The following is an 18,407-nucleotide window of genomic DNA, read 5'->3' on the forward strand; positions in this document are numbered from 1 at the left end:
CAAGTGCATGGAGGATGTTGGTATTGACCTGAGGGAACCTAATGGCTTTTGTACATACTCGATACGCCTACGCTATGCTGTACTTTCCTCCCATCAGACAACTCGGGTGACACTCAATATCAGATGGCGCACCGTCGTTCTCAACCGTGATCTCAACCATACTGGCACTTCATTCATCATGCGTACATGACCTGCATATCGCTGTCCACCCAACACCAAACACCACCTCCCTTCCCCTTCCCGAGCTCAGATCAAATGCTTGCTCCTAAAGTACGCCCTCAGATACACCACCTGCCACACACCCAACGCAACTAACATCCCCATCGTCCCCACGGCAAACCACTTAACCCGCTCATTCGTACTCTCATTCGTATCCCGCAACCTCATCTCCCTTCCCCTCAAAAACTCCATCTCCTCCACCACCTCCTTCGCCACCTCGCTAATCCGTCGCAGCTCCGCTTCCACCGGCTTCAGCTTCTCCCCCGCCTGTATCGCGCTCCAGTCCTTCGCGTCGGCGCCGATGTCGATGTCGAGTTCGATGTGTTTGGACGAGGACGAGGAAGCGCCGGACAGGATGTTCTCGAAGCAGACGTCGAAGGCGCTGTCGGCGTGCGAGGTGAAGGCGTAGCGGCCCTCGCCCGTGATGTCGCGGGGGTGGGCGTAGTCGTTGCCTACTGCGTCTTTGATCTATACCATTCCCCAGGGTTAGCGTTGCTGAGCGTGGGTAAGGTGGAAGGGGGTTAGGGAGACGTACGTGCATGTTGAGCGTCTGGCCATCCCCTCGGTTCCCGCTCACGGTCGCGGTCACGACTACCAGCTGGTCTTTGGCGACGAAGTTGCGGATGCAGCGTTCTTTTGATGCGGATTCGTGGCCAGGGTGGGCTTGCATGTCGAATTTGAGAGCGGTGGTGAGGGGCAGGAGGAGCGTGAGGAGGGTAAGTAGGAGCTCCATGATTGCGGTGAGCGCGTGGTGGTGCTGTCGCAATGGGTGTGCGATTGACTGTTGATATGAGTGAGGTGTCCCCTGTCACATGCGAGTCGGAGAATCTTCGGCATTCAGAAAATCGTGCCAAGAGTTCGAGCAACGCCGAGGGCAAATCTTCTTCGAAGCAGAAAAGTTTAGACCGCATGCACATCACTCAAACACCTACACCTTCACACCCACGACGATGACTTCGAAGCTATGATGTTCTAGACAGATGTCGGAAGACTATGACTTCATAAGACCGATCCCACACTGGAAGCGCAAGTACTTGTCGAAGAAGCCCGGATTCCCTGCCATGATGTCGGGAGCTCTGCCAACGCCGGAGATGGAGCGAAAGGAGAGACAGCAGGAAGAGATAGAGAAGAAGAAGCTGGCGAAGAAGGAGAATAAGAAGAGGAAGCGCAGCCGGGAAGATGCAGAAGATGGTGCTGTGAAAGAGCCAAAGGCTGCTGCCAAAGAAGATGCGCCTATGGCTAACGCGGTAGATGGAGATGGCGCGAAGGGTGGAGAGGACGAGAGAGCGATGAAGAAAGCTAGGAAGGAACACAAGCGGGAGAAGAAGCAGAAGGCTGCGCTCGAGGCGCAAAAGGCCGAGGAGGCGCGAGAGAAGGATTTCAAGGCAGAGGCAGAGGTCAATGAAGATTTGAAGGAGGCCGCGCCGGAGCAAGTCAATGGTGTCGACCATGATCATGACGCGGAAGATGCGTTTGAAGGGTTCGACGAGGAAGATGAGGATGGATCAGTCGCGAGTGGGCAAGCAGTACCTGGCGCACAACAATCCCCTCCTGCCACGAACGGTGAGGATGCCGGAGATACTTCAGATGCTGCAGATGGCACACCCGCAACGAACGGCGACACTGGCGAACCATCTGATCTCCCTTCAGCTTTAGGCGTCTCGCTTCCCGGAACTACAGCGGAGCCAACCAAATTCGCAGAGCTCAATCTATCTGAACGGACAATGCGCGCAATGAAGGACATGCCATTCGACACCATGACCGAGATCCAACGAAGAGGTATACCGCCCCTTCTTGCTGGTCGCGATGTGCTGGGAGCTGCAAAGACCGGCTCTGGCAAGACTCTGGCTTTCCTCATCCCAGCTATCGAGATGCTGCACTCCCTCCGCTTCAAGCCGCGAAATGGCACTGGCGTGCTGATTGTTTCACCAACCCGCGAGCTAGCATTACAGATCTTCGGGGTGGCGCGCGAGCTCATGGAGCACCACTCCCAAACATTCGGCATTGTCATGGGCGGCGCAAATCGCCGTGCAGAGCAAGAGAAGCTGTCGAAAGGCGTCAACCTCCTCGTCGCTACTCCCGGACGGCTTCTCGATCACCTCCAATCCTGTCCTGGTTTCGTTTTTAAGAACCTGAAAGCACTTGTCATCGACGAAGCCGACCGCATCCTCGAAGTCGGGTTCGAAGATGAAATACGCCAGATTGTCAAGATCCTCCCCAAAGACGAGCGCCAAACCATGCTCTTCTCCGCCACTCAAACCACTAAGGTCGAAGATCTCGCCCGCATCTCCCTCCGCCCCGGACCTCTCTACATCAACGTCGTCAGCCGGATGGAAGATTCAACGGTAGCCGGCCTCGAGCAGGGCTACGTGATCTGCGACGCCGATATGCGATTTCGCTTACTCTTCACATTCCTGAAGAAGCATCCAAAGAAGAAGATCATTGTCTTCTTTTCCAGCTGCAATTGCGTAAAATACTACTCCGAACTCCTCAACTACATCGACCTCCCCGTCCTCGACCTCCACGGCAAACAGAAGCAGCAGAAGCGGACAAACACCTTCTTCGAGTTCTGCAACGCCAAGCACGGTACCCTCATTTGTACAGACGTAGCAGCACGAGGTCTCGACATCCCGGCCGTAGACTGGATCGTGCAATTTGACCCGCCCGACGACCCGAGAGACTACATCCACCGCGTGGGTCGAACCGCCAGAGGCGCGACTGGAACAGGCAAGAGTCTGATGTTCTTGCAGCCGAACGAGGTGGGCTTCTTGAGTCACTTGAAAGAGGCGAGGGTGCCGTTGGTGGAGTTCGAGATGCCGGCGAAGAAGATTGTGGATATCCAGAGTCAGTTGGAGCAATTGATTGGGAAGAATTATTATTTGAATAAGGTATGTCTTACCTCCAGCCTTACGCAAACCATTTGTGAGATCCGAGCACTAACACTCTTGTGCTACAGTCAGCGAAAGACGGCTACCGGTCCTACCTCCAAGCCTACGCCTCCCACTCGCTCCGCAGCGCGTTCAACGTGCAGAAATTGGATCTGGTGAAAGTGGCGAAGAGTTTCGGTTTCCCGACGCCGCCGAGGGTGGATATTAATCTGGGGGCGAGTATGAAGGGGCATGAGGGACGGAGGTCGTATGGGAGTCAGCCGAAGCAGGGCGGGGGACGAGGCGGGTTTGGTGGGAGAGGTGGGAGGGGAGGACGGCGGTGAGAGGAGTTCGAAAGATGTTGCTGTAAAGATTGTTGCATGGCGCTGGTTTGGGAGATTGAAGTGCATGGAAGAGTAATTGTACAGGCATTGACCGCTATATTCAAAGGAGTGAGTGATGCTTTCTCGACCGCTTTGCAAGACACACTTTCTATGCACGTTCTGCGTTTCGAGCTCGACCCCTTATGACTGGGCTAAGTGCGTGAAAGTCTCGTTGCCCTGAGTGGCCGCATGAGCAAAGGCGTTGGCGAACGTCGACATCATTGCTCGTTCCGCATTCGGAAGATCACATGTCAGCGTACCATAATTGGCTGCACGGAAGGAACGCTAGTGCACGTTGCACATCGCTCGTTTTCTCCTGCCACCCGTAAACTTGTCACATGAACAGAGTACAAAGCAGTGTTTGGTTCCAAGCGACTTTTGGTATTCCGAGCGCTGAATGTCTACTCCTGTCCGCTAAATGACAAGATATGCGCACACTGACCAACACCACCTCGAAGACATTGCTTGACACCTGCTGCATTATTCGGTAAAGCTCCTGCAAGTTTGAGCTTCTACGCCCTCATGCACTCATTCGGGGATCAGCACACCACGGTACCGCATCTGCCCGTTGTTCAGCTTCTCCATCGCTTCCGCAATCCCCTTCTCCGTCATTGGGAACTTCTCCATGATCGGCTCGATCTTGTGCAGAGCGGCGAACTCGAGCATCTGCTGATGAACAGCGCGGGCAGCGACGACGGAGCCCTGCACCCTGAGGCCGTTGAGAACGAGTGGCACTGCGATATCGTTAGCTAACTGTCATAGGTACATAGAAAGAGAACAGCAACTCACTGTACGGAATCTCGAAGTTGCCGCCAGCAATGCTGATCGGGTGGATCGTCGCTCTAGGTGCCAGGATGGGGATGAGTTTCTCCCACTCCGGCTGCGCAGAGGTGGTGACCAGAAGACGGTCCAGCTTGCGAGGGACGCTCAGCTCCTTCTTATCTTTAGTGGCGATGAACTCCTTCGCGCCCAGCTTCAGCGCCTCGTCCTTCTTCCTGTCCGAGCCCGAGAGCACGACAACGTCGCAGCCCATCTTGGAAGCGAACTGGATTGCCAAATGCCCGAGACCGCCGACACCCATGATCCCCACCGTCTCCGTCGGCTTGATGCCGTTCGTGTAGAGCGCGTTGAACACCGTAGCACCACCGCACTGCAGTGGCGCGGCCGCCGCATCGCTCAGGCCGTCTGGGATAGGGAAGAGGAAGGCTTCGCGCCAGACTGCACCGTGAGCGAAGCTGCCTTGGTCGAGGTCCGCTTCGCCGTACATCTGGCGATCTGGGCAGTAGGTCTCAGCGCCAGTGAGACATTCCTTGCAGTGGCCGCAGCTGTCGTGCTCGTAGCCCCAGCCGACTCGGTCGCCCTTCTTCATGTATTTGACGTCCGGGCCGACGGCTTCGATGATGCCTACGCCTTCGTGGCCGAGGACCATGTCGCCTATAGATCGGTTAGCCACTTCGCATTGATGTGACTGAAGAGGGTAGCCATACCTTCACGGTAGTGCAGGTCGGTGCCGCAGAGCCCGCTCGCCGTTACCTTGAGTTGAACCTGGTCGCCTTTGAGCTCTGGCTTGGAGGTCTGGGACTTCTTGATGGAGCCATCTTTCGAGCCCTTGAAGACTGTGAAGGAAGGCATGGTGATTGAATTGATTGATCTGTCTGGTAAAGAGGAGGAGTCTGGTGTAGTGATCTCAAACTGACAATGTAACTTGTCTCAAACCTACTTCTGAAGAAAGGAACTCTACACTTTATACTTCCTCACCCACCCTCGTAATTGCTTTCAAAGCTTCCCACACAATCTTCAACAAACGCATGACGATGGCGTCAGGTCAAATCCGCCACCCACCGACAAGCATCACCACATCCCTACACCTACCACGATCCCAGCCGCGGAGCCGAAGGAGAACTTTCCCTGGACCGTTGACACTGACACTGAGCTTATCGATGCGAAGAAGTTTCGTAAGGGTGGATCCCCTACCACGCCATTTACCAGTACCTGCGCAAGCGCGAGGACACGTTCGTAGATGCCTCGGACGCTTGTCGGCAGCATCTTCAGAACGACATGGTAGATTACTAACGCTCAATGGTGTGACCTCATGTATGCTGGCTTTCTCTCGGCGAGGTTCGGGCGCTGTAGGCTATGTGTCTGGAAAGGGCACGAAAGGTTTCTCTCTGATAGGGGAGCAGGGAGGCAAGTCGGCTACAAGGCTCGGTTTTGATGCTTGCCGGCACCATTGTGATCAAGTCCGAGTCGAGATAATGGAGAGAACTCGCTTATATCATCCCTACAGTGCGATACAATGAGGAAGATACATGACGCATGTTCAAGAAGCAGCGATGGAAGTGGCTACTCATCAGACGCCGCATGCAGCTGAAGACCAGACTACACCTATTCGAGCTCGCGGCCCCGAGACAGGTCGATACTGCTGCGCAGCTCTAGAGCTGAGCACAAGGCAATCTCGAGTGACGAGTACAGCATACCTAGCAATGGAACGTCCTTCAGTCGCCCCCAAAGATATGACTGGACGCTTGATAAGCAGAGGGAGACTTGATACAGGCAGGAGGTACCAGAGCTGAGAAGAAACATCAGGCCACGAAGTCGAAGCTTCCTTCCTAGCGCGGTATGTGACACATTTTTCCTCCAGCCCGTTCAATAGTTACACAGTCCAGAAGAGCTCTCCGCGCAACTTTGCTCCCACTATCACAGCACACAGCAGCCCAACGCCTTCCATCTCTCTTTTCCACCCTTCCCCTCTACCCCTTCCCCTTGTACCTCTGACCACCTACCTCCTCCCCGCGACCCCATTAACCCCCACCGCCGCCGCCGGTCCCTGATTAGCAAACAACAACTTAAACCCATTCTTCAACGCGCGCATATCCGGATACGCATGGCCCCGCAACTCAAAAGCATTCGGAATCACCTTCACCGGCCACCCCGACAGCGGCGCGTTCTGCCCGGCTTTGAAGCACAGGTCAAAGTAGCCTGGGTGTTTGGAGTTGAGGCAGAAGGCGTACATGGACCGTTTGGGGTTGGCTTCGGTGTAGGTGGTTAGCCATTGTTCTGTACGCAGACAAATGTTAGTAAAGGGTCGTGAGATGATGGGTAGGTGGGGTGAGGGCAACGTACCGGTCTGTGTCCGCGAACCGCCTTGGTATCGCTCATCCCCCATCATCTCCTCGACTTTCTTCGCCATCGCTTCCACGTGCAGCGCAATCAACTCATCCAGATCCGAGTACGTCCATTTGCCGCCAACCTTCAACACTCTTCCCACAGAAAATTCATTCTCCTTATCCAGCTCCAGCACGTCGAGATGCTGGTACAGCTGATCATGCACCTTCCACGTCACGGCAAGATGATCCGGTCCCTTGCTACTAGGTCGAATAACACAATCACCTCTTCCTTGAGTCGCGAGGAAGTCTTCCGCTTGTCGTGAGTTGAAGGGTCGGAAGAGCGGATGCTTGATCACACGAGGTGCACGCACGGCGCCAGCATCAATCAACTTCTTCGCCTCCTTACGATCGCGGACTTCGAGCTCTTCGTCCCACTCATCCTGAGCATGGTCCAACATCCTGCGGTACGGCTCCCTCATCGGTCCCTCACGAAGCGTAAGTTGCGCGGAGAACTTCTTCCGATCCAAGAATGTCAGCTTCGCGCGTACGATCTGGTGCGGAGCCCAGACGTTCTTGGGGTCGGCGCCACCGTTCGCAATATCCTCTGGGTACTCGCCCTCGCTGATGCCGCCATCGACGCCGCAGTCAAGCTTGACGTCCATGTAGGCGGGGAAGACGCGTTTGACGGAGACGGGGATGATCATGCCTTCCGCTAGAGATTCACGTGTCTCGCCGGTGAGCATGGTGAATGTCTCGTCGGTGGAGAGGAAGCCGAAGTCTGAGCGCAGCTCTTCGTACGGGTTCTGCAATTCCACTCGCACGAGCTCCAGGGTGGCGCGTTTGAGTTGGCCGAAGTTCTGTTCAAGTTGCGTAGCATACTCTTCCAGCACAAGGTCGTTGACGTTGTCGCGCTTGTCCTCCTTGAAGAGCCTGCGCACGACCGCGTTCATGCCATTCTCGTCAGTTTCGGCTTTGATGTCCTCTTCGTCCATGTCCTGCGCATCAGCTGCCATCTTGCGCGCGAGGTCGTAATCTTCGGGATGGATACGTGTGTTGTCCAGATAGTCGTACGTAGGATCGGAGTCATCGTAGGCAATATAAATGAAGCTGGCGCAGTTCTCCCAGACTTTCGGGCTGACTGCCTGACGCTTGTTGTTATCAACGTCACCAATCAGTTCCTCTCGGGTTGCGATTTCGCCGCCATTCTGGTTGATGACCTTGAGCATGTGTGCTGCTTTGCGAGGTCCCAAGCCGCAGACGTAGGGGAGGAGGTTGGCAGTGTAGGGGTCGTTAACTGCTTCGTTGATGTCCACGCCGACCAAATTGACCATGTCCACCATAGCTGACTCAAGGTACTTGAGCAGCTTCTCTTCTGGTACCAATGTCTGGTTGACATCGAAGGAGATGCTGACAATGTCTCGTCCAAGTGCAGCATACTCCTTGAGAGGGTTCTGCATGTACCGCGCCAGTGCAATTGCGTACCGCGTGAGCGGTGGAACACTCGGATGCTCCTTCGCCGCGCGGTCGGAAGTGTGGTAGGGCCTCGCGACCTCATCAGTAACGATAACGACGTCAAGAGGATCTTGCATCTCCTCGTCGCGCTCTTCATCCTGCCAGGGCGTGCCGAGCAGGCGATGCTTCTCGATGATGTCCTGTAGATCCTTGTAAAGCCTGCGCGCCTCGACAGACATACCAGACACAGCAACAACGTCTGGCTTGCGACGCTCCACCAGCTCGACAAAGACGCCAACATCCGCAGGGTCAGGTATGGGTACTGGACGGTCCATATCTCCAAGCCTTAGATCTCCAAACTTGCCGTTTTCGAGAGTGCGTCCATTCTCGTCAGTGTAAGCCCAGCAGATCGCATCATCCCGGTTGCCTCGTCCATTCGTGAGCGCAAGCACCCGCGGCGTCGTGCCCAATACCATGCCCTTCGGCTTGAACGGCGCCTGATCCAGCTTCTGATGGTACGCATCCCTGCACTGGCCTGCAATCTTGTTCTCGCACTCATTCTTGATGTTGTCCTTGACACCCTTCGCAATGACCTTGTGCAGCTTGCCGATCGCGAGATCGACCACTTCGCGTCGGAAGACGTTCCAGGCATCGGCCACCTCAGAGAAGTTGTCGGATTCGATCGCCTTCTGTAGATCTTCCCGTACTTTCCTCTCGCCCTGCAACCGCACGCGGACTTCGATAAGTCCTTCACGCTCTGCCTGCAGCATGCGAAGGAATGTCTCAGGTCGGTCGATGAGGAAATCTTCGACTTTCTGATTGCGGAGGTACTTGAAGTCGTAGTATGGGTGCTCCTCAGTGATTGATTTCAGTCCTTTGTCAGTGCGGTGGACATCGAAGCGGACGGAGACATAGAACAGCTGACGCATGTGTCGTCTCATCCTTGGGTTCATGGCGATCTCCTCCACGAACATCGCTCGCGCGGCGTTGATGACGTCTTGGCCCGTCTTGTAGTCTGGGTCACGAACAAGCGTGTCTGCCATATCATCAGGACGCATGTCTGGGTCATCAGTGTAGGTACGGCGGCCAGACTTGTCCGCATTGACCGCGAGCTGGTCTGCCGTGATACCAAAAGCGCGAACGAGGTGATAGGCTGGGCCTTGTCGGACCTGGTCCCAGCGACTGCGTGCTCCTCTGGCCCTCTTCTGCATGCCGTTCGCTTCCGCTTCGGCAATCGCTGCATCCTTGAGATGGCTGGAGTACTGGAAGTTCAGGTAGTCTTGTATGTCCTGCAAGTCGTCCAGCTGCTCCGCCTTGGGAATGAGATCGTCGAATACTGAGTCGTTGAAATCAGGTATTATCTCCTTCAATGTCTCCACGCTCTTTCGAATGACCTCCCTTCGCTCTTCGAACGCTCTAAACTTGAGGTCGTGCTCGAGCAAGTCCCATAGATCGGACTGGTTGAGCAGCTTCTCTGCTCGCATTTGATAGTCTGGCGCGTCGGGTCTGGAGGGATCGGGGCTCACGGGCACTTGCTCGGAGTGGATGAGGTAGTCTTTGCGATTCTGGAAGATGAATGGCGCCTCGAAATCATTCACGTTCATGAACTGCAGCACTTTCTTGACTGCAGCCTCGAACGGCGCACGAAGACTGCCAGCGAGGCGCTTGCGTGGAAATAGCAGGTTCGAGATCCACTTGGCCTCCTCTGTCGCGCGCTCTGCCATCCCTTCCTCTGGGACATCCGAGAGATCCCTGTATGGCTTGCGAGCGAGCTGGAAGCGTTCGGGAACATCGGTCATCCGGATCTGGTTGTCGTCGTCGGTGAGAAGCTTCTCAATGAGCTGCGACGGCTCGAAGACATCCTTCAACTCCAGTGGCTTCTCCGGGTCGAGCTGGTCCTCGTTATGCTCGGCCTCGACATCGAGCGCCCACATGAACTCTTCTCCGTTTCCAAAAGCGTCGCGCATCAGCTCCATGTCTTCCTCGCTGAGCCCAGAGTCTTTCAGATTCTGCAGATCCGCAAAACCTGGCCGTCTGGGTGCTCTCACTCCCAAGTCATCATCCACTTGCCCGCCCTCTTCATCCGGGAACTCATCCTGCTCAATGAAGTCGTCCAGATCATCACCGAACCCAAACGCGCTCCTTCCCGTCGGACGAGTAGCAGCCGTAGTGTCTGCACCATCCTCCTCGTCAGAGAAGATGTCCTCCACACCTCGCGACACCTTCTCCGGTCGCTCTTCCCTGTGTCCACGCTTGAGTCGCTTAAATTTGCTCTGCGCGGCCTGCCGCCTGTCCGCTTCAGGGTACAGCTCGCCGATCAAGTCCAGATCTTCCTCATCCAGCACCTCGTCTTCCTCCCTCTCCTCGCGTCTCCGCTTTTTCCGCTCCCGCTTACGCTCGAGCGCAGCGTCGTCGTCTTCATCTTCATCGACAATGAAGCCTTCGCGAATCCGCCGCGCCTCTTCCTCGTCATCGTCCTCCTCCTCTTCGGAGCTGTCGTCGAGGTCGCCGTTGGCGTTGCGAGATTTGCGAGGTCTCTCGATAGCTTCACCGGTCTCTTCGTCAAACTCCTCTTCCTCCTCATCATCGTCCACAGCGGCGGCGCGGTCGAAGAGGGCGTCCATGGTGGAAGGTGAAGCTTAGGAAAGGAGTCGGCGGAGTTGAGTGCACCAACAAATCGCAGCCGCAGTGGTCCGGTCGTGGTATTTTCAAAAGACTGAATGCGCTGCAGTGATCCAAGAATGACGGCGCGTTGTCGTATGGCGGTGGAGGTGTGGAGGATGTGGTTGTGGTTCATCGACAACTTTCTGGACGTTTGAAGACGCGCTTGGGCCGCCTTGCTCGGAGGTTTCCCGCAGTCACGTGATATGTGCCTTGATGCCTTACGACCACTACCATTCTATATTGATTCTGGCTATCCAATTGTATTATTCTACACCACCTTACCATTCAGTCTTGTCTACTTACGACCTTCACGTGAAGTCGTGCCGTTAACGAGTTATCTGGCATGCTGTCTCCTGACAATCTGGACACCTTACTCATGTCAGACGCTGCATGACACAGGAGCTGCTTCACCAGGAGTCGGAGGATAACGCAAGCACTTCAAACAGCTACATGATCGAATCTCGAGCGTTTGCGTGTTTCGCGCTTCCAGCGAGTCTACACAGCCAAAGATAGAACCTGAGTCGTGGATGTAGGATTGAAGGAGACTATCGACTGTTCAATAGACCCAAATCCATATCGACCCCACATCGGGCGGCCCTGTCTCGACCTGCAGGTCCTCTGCACCACCTCCCTTCCATATCGACTCCTTTCCCACCCCACTCCACTCCAGCTGTTCAACAGTCACAATACGTCGAGAAAGGATTGCTTGCTGCTTTAATTACACCCTCCAGCCGGTGATTGCGAGCAGGCGCATGCGGGTGTTGGCTCGGAGGCAATCGATTGGCCATAGAGCCGCCCAGGACGGATTGGGCCAGCTGCCTGTGGTAGACTGACGTCGGACTGTCTTCTCCTTGTCACCCACGGACTGAAGAGCGCTGGATTGCCGGGGACGACGACACAGTAACATTCAGTGACCCAGAGACGCTCGCTCACCCACCACCAACCCCTCCCCCTCCGCCACCGCCCACCATGACCGACCCATTCAAGGCGCGCACCATGAAGCGCAAGAACGTGAAAGGCCTCGCCCTATCCGCGCCCGCCAAACCGCCTGTCCCCTCAGAATCCGACGCTCAAGTACCGGGCGGCCTAGCCAACACAGATTCCTCACGCGCCGACACGCTCGAAATCGGCGTCGAGTTCCGCTTCGATCTGCGGAGCGAAGATTTAGAAGTGATCAAGGACTTGGGCGCAGGAAATGGCGGCACAGTGAGCAAAGTCAGACACACCGGCTGGAACGTCGTGATGGCGCGGAAGATCATCCATGTGGAGGCGAAGAAAGAGGTGCGGAAGAGAATTGTGAGGGAGCTGCAGATTATGCATGAGTGTAACAGTCCGTACATCGTCAGCTTCTATGGCGCGTTCATGAACGAGAGCGGGGATGTCACGATGTGTATGGAGTATGCGGACTGTGGGTGAGTTGGACATTCTTCTCCTCACATCTCACAAGCAAGCAACTGATTGGTATGACCACGGCAGATCCCTCGACTCCATCTCCAAGAACTTCGGCCCCGTACGAGTGGATGTCTTAGGCAAGATCGCAGAAGCCGTCCTCGGCGGCCTCAAATACCTCTACCTCGCCCACCGCATCATGCATCGCGACATCAAACCCTCCAACATCCTCGTCAACAGCCGGGGACAGATCAAGCTGTGCGACTTTGGCGTCAGCTCCGAGCTCGTTAACAGCGTGGCGGATACTTTCGTCGGCACCGGCACTTATATGGCCCCTGAGCGGATTCAGGGGAGTCCTTACACTGTGAAGAGTGATGTTTGGAGTGTTGGGCTCACGTTGATGGAGCTCGCGATCGGCAAATTTCCCTTCAGCGTCGATAACGACGACGAGGATGGGGAGGAAGGCGACACAGCGGGCCCGCAAGGTATTCTGGACTTGCTGCAGCAGATTGTGCTGGAGCCTGCACCCAAGCTTCCCAAGTCCGATGCTTTCCCCCAGATCTTGGAGGATGTGATTGCGAAATGTCTGATGAAGATTCCCGAAGAGCGGCCCACGCCACAAGAACTCTACGACACCGACCCATTCTTACAAGCAGCGAAGCGCACCCCTGTCGACCTCGAACAGTGGGCCGTGAACATGATGGAACGACACAACCGCAAATCCCACCTCGCGCCACCCCTATCACCCGCAACCAAAGCACTGCTCCGTGGCGAAGAAGCACCCTCCCAGCGACCACAGCAAAGCCAGAGCCAACCCCAATACCAAAGCCAAAGCGCCTCTCGACCCGAACGCACACCCACAAGCGGCGACATCCCCATCTCCGCCTCCACAACCGCGTCCAATTACCCTTCCAACTACCCTTCCGGCTATCCTTCAGCATCCTCAAATGGCTCGATGCCCCGCTCCACAACGCCTTCGACCGCCTCAACGACAGCTCCGTACTCTGCGTCCAGCTCCGGCTCGACAAGCCGGCCGTACCCGCAGCGAACCAGTAGCGCCCAAACTGCTGTCCCGACGTATGGGCAAGGGCAGATGAACTTGCCGATCCGGCCTTCGCCGCAAGAAAGCGTAGGGAGGGGTTATGGAGGCGGATATGGGAGCGGGTATGGCCCTCCTCCTGGTGCGCCTCCTGCTCATGGATTACCGCCTAACCCGAGTCCGGCGAGGAACTCTCCGAGGCCGGGGACGGCGGGGAGTGCGCAGGGGGATCCGTATCGCAGGGCTGCGCCGCCGAGGACGGGTTATGTGTCGTGAGCTGGTGGGCAGAGAATTGGGAGGAGAGAACGATCGGCGGTGCCTCGTCATGTTCGTGCAGAGACCATCTGGCCGGCTCTTGACACTACGACCGTACCGATAGCCGTGCTGCTCAAGCCGGAAGGAGGTAGTCCTATGACGCGGGTGAGCGATCCTGCAGGGAGTCCGCGTGGCCTGGAGCATGGCCACGGTCCGAGTAAGACAGATGATGTGTGGGTGGTGCCAGGTGTGGGACATGGGTTGAGTGGGACATGTGTGTACATAGCATCGGAGCGTGATCACAGCATGGCAAGGAAAGGGAAGGGCAGGACAGCGTTGTGGATTAGCGGAGCGGCGCGGGAGCTAGATGGACCAAAGGTACTATTACTATGCTGGAACCCACCTCTTCTATACTCGCGAAGACGGAATGAATCCGTTTTTGCGCGGATTGCGTTCCTTCAACTTCGACTCCAGGTCGTGGCAGTCTAACATGTGATCACTCAAGCACGGCAGGAGCAGTGGAGGCAATATGCGCCCCAAACTAGCGCCGTTGCTTTTGCGGCCAATCGCACGCTTCACGACACGTGAACGTCCCAATTCGGCAGGAGCGACTGACGCACACTTTCCACTCCAGCAACACCACCCGAGCGCCCCGACCTCACGTTGTATCTCCCCTTCTCTTGAGCACAACATTATACCTCCGATCCGGCTTCTGGATTGTAAACTCCTTCGCCTTCAACATCAGCCCCTCCTCCTCAAGCTCAACCTCATACCGCAACACCAACTGCGCAATCATCTTCTGAATAAACTGCTTCGCCACGTTGATGCCAATGCAATGCCGACTCCCGTGTCCGAAACCGAGATAGCTCGTCTTCATCGTCCCTAGGTCCGTCGCGTTCTTGCCCCCTTCCCAACGATCCGGGTCCCAGACATCAGGGTTGGGGTAGACGGAGGCGTTTCGCCCGAGGGTAGCGGCGGGGACGCCGACGGCTACGCCCCCGGGGACGTGGACGCCGCAGATCACGGCGCCGGAGCGCGGGGTGTCGCGGGGAGTGGCGTAGCCGATGGGAGGGTGCAAGCGGAGACATTCGGTTTCGATGTGGTCGAGGAGGCGGAGGTGGCGGAGGGTGGTGAAGGGGAGGGGGTGGTGGCCGCTGGGGTTGGAGGGGAATGTGGATTGGAGCTCGCGAAGGAGTTGGGACTTGGTGGTGGGGTTTTTGCAGAGGTAGTATGTCATCCTGAGGGTGCAGCGTCAGAGGTGAGGACAGGAAGGGTGAAGGGGAGAGTGCTTACCAGTTCATCGTTACGCTGCCTGTGGAGGCGCCGGCGACCCTGCCACGATATCGTTAGCATTTTGATAACGAGTCACTAACATGTGGCGATAGAGGCATACATCAGCGAAGACGTCTCAGCCCTCAACTCATCGAAGTCCATCCGATGCCCCGTCTCCGGATCCTGGGCCTCGATGAACCTCTGCATGATATCCTGCCTGACCTTGCCGTTCTCAAGCGTCTGCTGACGGTTCTCCTGGAACCGTCTCTCGAGGGCAGACTTCGCGTAATCCAGATACTCCAGCCTAGCCTTGTACAGCTTCTGAATGTTTGGCAGCGGCACCCAACTCAAGACCTTGACATTCCATTTCCCGAAAGGCAACAGACCAGAATGGTTCGCAAACCGCTGGCTCTGCTCCACGAGACTGGAATACCGAACCGGCTTGCCACCGTCAAGCGCTCCAAACCCCTTTCCCAGAGCAAGCTCGCCCAACAGATCCATGGTAAACAGCTCATACCAGAAGTAAATATCGAACGCCTCTCCCTTCTCAGCAAACTCGTCCATCTTCGCCATGAACTTCTCAAGCGTAGCATCCACGATCGGCTCGAACGTCTGCAGCGACTGCATGCTAAATCCATGCGATACCATCCTTCGCTTCATCGCATGCCTTTTCGTAGACCTGGTGGAGAACAAACTGTCACCTGTCGTGGAGAAAGCATCGTACCATCCCGACTTCCCGAAGCCGTCCGCGGTCTTGCCGTGGCCGTAGATCGCCTTGACGGCTTCAGGAGTGTTGAAGGAGACGGCGTTGGGACCGGTGCGGACTGCTACGGCGCCAGGGTTCTCGTTGAAGAGTTGGGTTACCCACGCTGCTCTGCGGTTCTCTTTGAGAGCGTTGGCTTCGGGGAGAGTGCTGATGCGAGTGAGCCAGGGGCCGAGGATCTTTGCCAATGGAGAGAAGAAGAGACGGTAGAGCAAAGTGGCGATGGCGTAGAGGAGCCCTCCAAGAGCCAGCAGGGGCAAGAGAAGAGGTTTGTCCGTTGCGATAGAGTCTAGGAGAGCCATTGTGATTGTTGTTGGAGAGACCAGATGATACCCTGCGGGCTACTGCCGTGTTGATTAAAATCCTTTCTAGGTCATCAGATGCAAATATCTGGTCCCCTTTGGGTGGTCAAGCAAAGCTTCTTGTCGGACAGTTGAACAACAGATCAGAGGCGATGGTTCCAACAAGCGTTTGGCGTCAGTGTCAAGGAGGGACAAGCTCCCCATCTTCATCTCACTTGGCTCTCTCCACGACTCCTCCACGCGCTTCTCCATACCCCACTGCCTTCTTCCTTTGATGACACGGCTGATTTCTACCGACACCGTGTTGATGAGAGAATGGGATTGGTCGACGGGATCTGATGGAATCCATCTTCAGCCAGCGTGCGGGGATCTCTCATGCGGCAGTTGATGTGCTGTGCAGCCGACAACGGGAGACACGGGATGAGGACGACTTCATCCCGTCGAGATGGAAGTAAAGACGCGTTCTCTGGATGATTGTTCTTTGCTTCCTCCCAACATACACCCCAAGAATCACACCGTCTTCTAGAGACGAGACAACAGGATCATGCCTACGCCAACCTCGCCAGAGGCCAACCATCACGACAAGGAAGGCAAAACAGAACACCAAGAGTTCCTAGGCTACGATGACCCGCACAGAGCAGCACTGGAAGACAACCCCGAACACGCCGACAAATTGACATGGTCCGTCGCGCTCTCGGCCCTCTTCTTGGGAACATCATTCACAGGTCCCATCATATTCGGATTCATCCTGGTGACGCCCATCCTCGTCCAGCTCAGTGGCCTGATTGGAGGCGAGAACATCGACTTCTGGATCCCGTCGGGATGGGGAGCGGCGGCTGCTGTCGGATTCAGTATCGCTGGGAGGCTTTCTGACATTTTTGGGCGCCGACCTGTGATTCTTGTTGGCCAGGCTCTGACCGTAGTGGGAGGCATTGTGGCATGCACGGCCAACGACATGAACCAGTTGATCGCTGGGGAGGTGATTCTTGGTGCCTCGATTGGCACAGTCTCCGTGGCTTATGCTGGTAAGTTTGATATGGACATCGGCCTGGCAATTAGTATAGTCTGACCAAGGGCCACAGGCCTATCCGAGATCCTGCCAAACAAATGGCGAGGCGCCGGTCTGGCATGGACAGAGTTCAACCTAGCAGCCTATGCAGTGCCCGGCACTCTACTTGCTAACACCCTGATCTCCAACGCATCCTGGCGCATCATGTTCTACATCGCCATTGGATACGGCGCCTTCTCCTTCATCGGCACTTTCTGGGTTTACTACCCTCCAAGCCACCCGCGACCTGATGGCAAGACGAAGTGGCAGGAGTTCAAGGAGCTGGACTTCATTGGTGCCTTCATGTTCGTGGCCGGCTTAGCTGTCTTCTTGTTTGGACTCAATTCTGGCGGCAACACTTATCCCTGGAAGAGTGGCGGCACTCTTGCCCCGCTGATCTTGGGGCTGATCGTGTTCGTGGGCGCCTTTGTGTACGACTTCAATATCCCCAGGGACCCGCTGTTTCCGTGGTACCTGTTCAAGAACTTCCGGGAGTTCTCAGCGCTGCCAGTTCTAGTGTTTGTGGTGAGTATTCAACAGTTTCGGCGACGAGGACCATCGGGGCTGACTTTTTGATCAGGCTGGCATGGTCTTTTTCGCAGCATCTGCCCTCAATGCGCAAACAATTCTGTATCTTTTCACCGCAGATCCAATCAAAATCGGACTCTACTCGATCCCATCTGGGTAAGCAAGGACTGTATGCTTCGGTTTGCGAACCTTTACTGATCTCTCATCCAGTGCCGGCCAACTCATCGGAGGCGTCCTCATCCCAGGCCTTGTGCACAAGATCAAATTCGTGCACTACCAACTCACCTTCGCCGTCTTCATGCAGACGCTGTTCTTCGGTCTGGCAGCGTTGATCACGCCACACAACCTCAACTGGCTCATGTGAGTTTCAACGAAACGATGGTACTGTTTTGATCACAAGACTGACCAAGTCTTTCATTCTGCCAGGGCCGTGCAGTTCCTTGCTATGTTACCATTCGGCTGGATCACGCTGAACTGCTACACTGCCGCCAGCCTCAACGTGCCACAGCGAGATCTGGGAGTGGCAATAGGGTTGATAGGAACCTTCAGAAGCGTTGGCGGGAGTGTAGGAAGTGTGATCCTCTCCTCCATCTTCGAGCAGACGGCGACAAAGCAGGTCGCACAACGCATCAGCAACAAAGCCCTCGAAGCTGGTGTGTCCGCTTCGACAATCCCAGACATCATCGGAGCCGTCGAGTTGACGCTGGTCGGAGTGCCTGGACAAGAGGCTACCCTCTCGGGAGTTTCTTCACGGACGTTCGAAACTTGTGTCGCTGCCGCTCGGAACGGGTATGCGTACGGCTTCCGCATGACTTGGTTGGCTTCGATTCCGTTTGGTGTCATTGCATTAATATGTGCGGCTGCTGTTCGCGATCCGTCGAGATATTTCACGAACCACGTCGAGATTCATCTGAACAAGAAGGTCGGTGGGAAATATGAGGAGGATGCTAAAGGGCAGGAAGCGAAGGAGGTGCCTACCTAGATAGCTGGTCCTGATCAAACAGTTCGATGAGAACATGTCTTCATTGAACGCTATTGACCCGTCCTCATCACCTGTTGTATTCCTCGTTGCACAAAGCTGACAATGCAAGCTCAAATTCCAAATTACCGGCAGATAGG

The 18,407-nt window shown here is 55.8% G+C and overlaps 7 protein-coding genes across 7 annotated transcripts; 3 read left to right on the forward strand and 4 right to left on the reverse strand.

Moving 5' to 3' along the window:
- Positions 1 to 246: 246 nt before the first annotated feature.
- On the reverse strand, positions 247 to 952 carry ERV25 (vesicle coat component; the record flags this gene model as incomplete). The annotated part of the gene is made up of 2 exons (XM_064806693.1): positions 247 to 687; positions 755 to 952. 2 exons carry the CDS (start codon positions 950 to 952, stop codon positions 247 to 249), a joined length of 639 nt encoding a protein of 212 aa, XP_064654998.1.
- Positions 953 to 1,199: 247 nt separating this feature from the next.
- On the forward strand, positions 1,200 to 3,430 carry HAS1 (ATP-dependent RNA helicase; the record flags this gene model as incomplete). Its single annotated transcript, XM_064806694.1, has 2 exons — positions 1,200 to 3,107; positions 3,176 to 3,430. The coding sequence occupies 2 exons, from the start codon at positions 1,200 to 1,202 to the stop codon at positions 3,428 to 3,430; spliced, it is 2,163 nt and encodes a 720-aa protein (XP_064654999.1).
- A 567-nt stretch (positions 3,431 to 3,997) lies between these two features.
- On the reverse strand, positions 3,998 to 5,101 carry LTR77_009468 (uncharacterized protein; the record flags this gene model as incomplete). The annotated part of the gene is made up of 3 exons (XM_064806695.1): positions 3,998 to 4,203; positions 4,259 to 4,903; positions 4,957 to 5,101. 3 exons carry the CDS (start codon positions 5,099 to 5,101, stop codon positions 3,998 to 4,000), a joined length of 996 nt encoding a protein of 331 aa, XP_064655000.1.
- Positions 5,102 to 6,248: 1,147 nt separating this feature from the next.
- On the reverse strand, positions 6,249 to 10,652 carry SPT6 (Transcription elongation factor spt6; the record flags this gene model as incomplete). The annotated part of the gene is made up of 2 exons (XM_064806696.1): positions 6,249 to 6,526; positions 6,593 to 10,652. 2 exons carry the CDS (start codon positions 10,650 to 10,652, stop codon positions 6,249 to 6,251), a joined length of 4,338 nt encoding a protein of 1,445 aa, XP_064655001.1.
- A 1,009-nt stretch (positions 10,653 to 11,661) lies between these two features.
- STE7 (MAP kinase kinase (MEK)) lies at positions 11,662 to 13,396 on the forward strand (the record flags this gene model as incomplete). The annotated part of the gene is made up of 2 exons (XM_064806697.1): positions 11,662 to 12,104; positions 12,169 to 13,396. The coding sequence occupies 2 exons, from the start codon at positions 11,662 to 11,664 to the stop codon at positions 13,394 to 13,396; spliced, it is 1,671 nt and encodes a 556-aa protein (XP_064655002.1).
- Positions 13,397 to 14,033: 637 nt separating this feature from the next.
- Positions 14,034 to 15,712, reverse strand: LTR77_009471 (uncharacterized protein; the record flags this gene model as incomplete). Its single annotated transcript, XM_064806698.1, has 3 exons — positions 14,034 to 14,613; positions 14,669 to 14,707; positions 14,769 to 15,712. 3 exons carry the CDS (start codon positions 15,710 to 15,712, stop codon positions 14,034 to 14,036), a joined length of 1,563 nt encoding a protein of 520 aa, XP_064655003.1.
- A 544-nt stretch (positions 15,713 to 16,256) lies between these two features.
- Positions 16,257 to 18,270, forward strand: LTR77_009472 (uncharacterized protein; the record flags this gene model as incomplete). The annotated part of the gene is made up of 5 exons (XM_064806699.1): positions 16,257 to 16,737; positions 16,795 to 17,285; positions 17,341 to 17,444; positions 17,499 to 17,648; positions 17,715 to 18,270. 5 exons carry the CDS (start codon positions 16,257 to 16,259, stop codon positions 18,268 to 18,270), a joined length of 1,782 nt encoding a protein of 593 aa, XP_064655004.1.
- Positions 18,271 to 18,407: the final 137 nt, after the last annotated feature.

The sequence above is a fragment of the Saxophila tyrrhenica genome (genome assembly GCF_035928015.1).
Source record: "Saxophila tyrrhenica strain CCFEE 5935 chromosome Unknown scaffold_18, whole genome shotgun sequence".
NCBI classification, from domain to species: domain Eukaryota; kingdom Fungi; phylum Ascomycota; class Dothideomycetes; order Mycosphaerellales; family Extremaceae; genus Saxophila; species Saxophila tyrrhenica.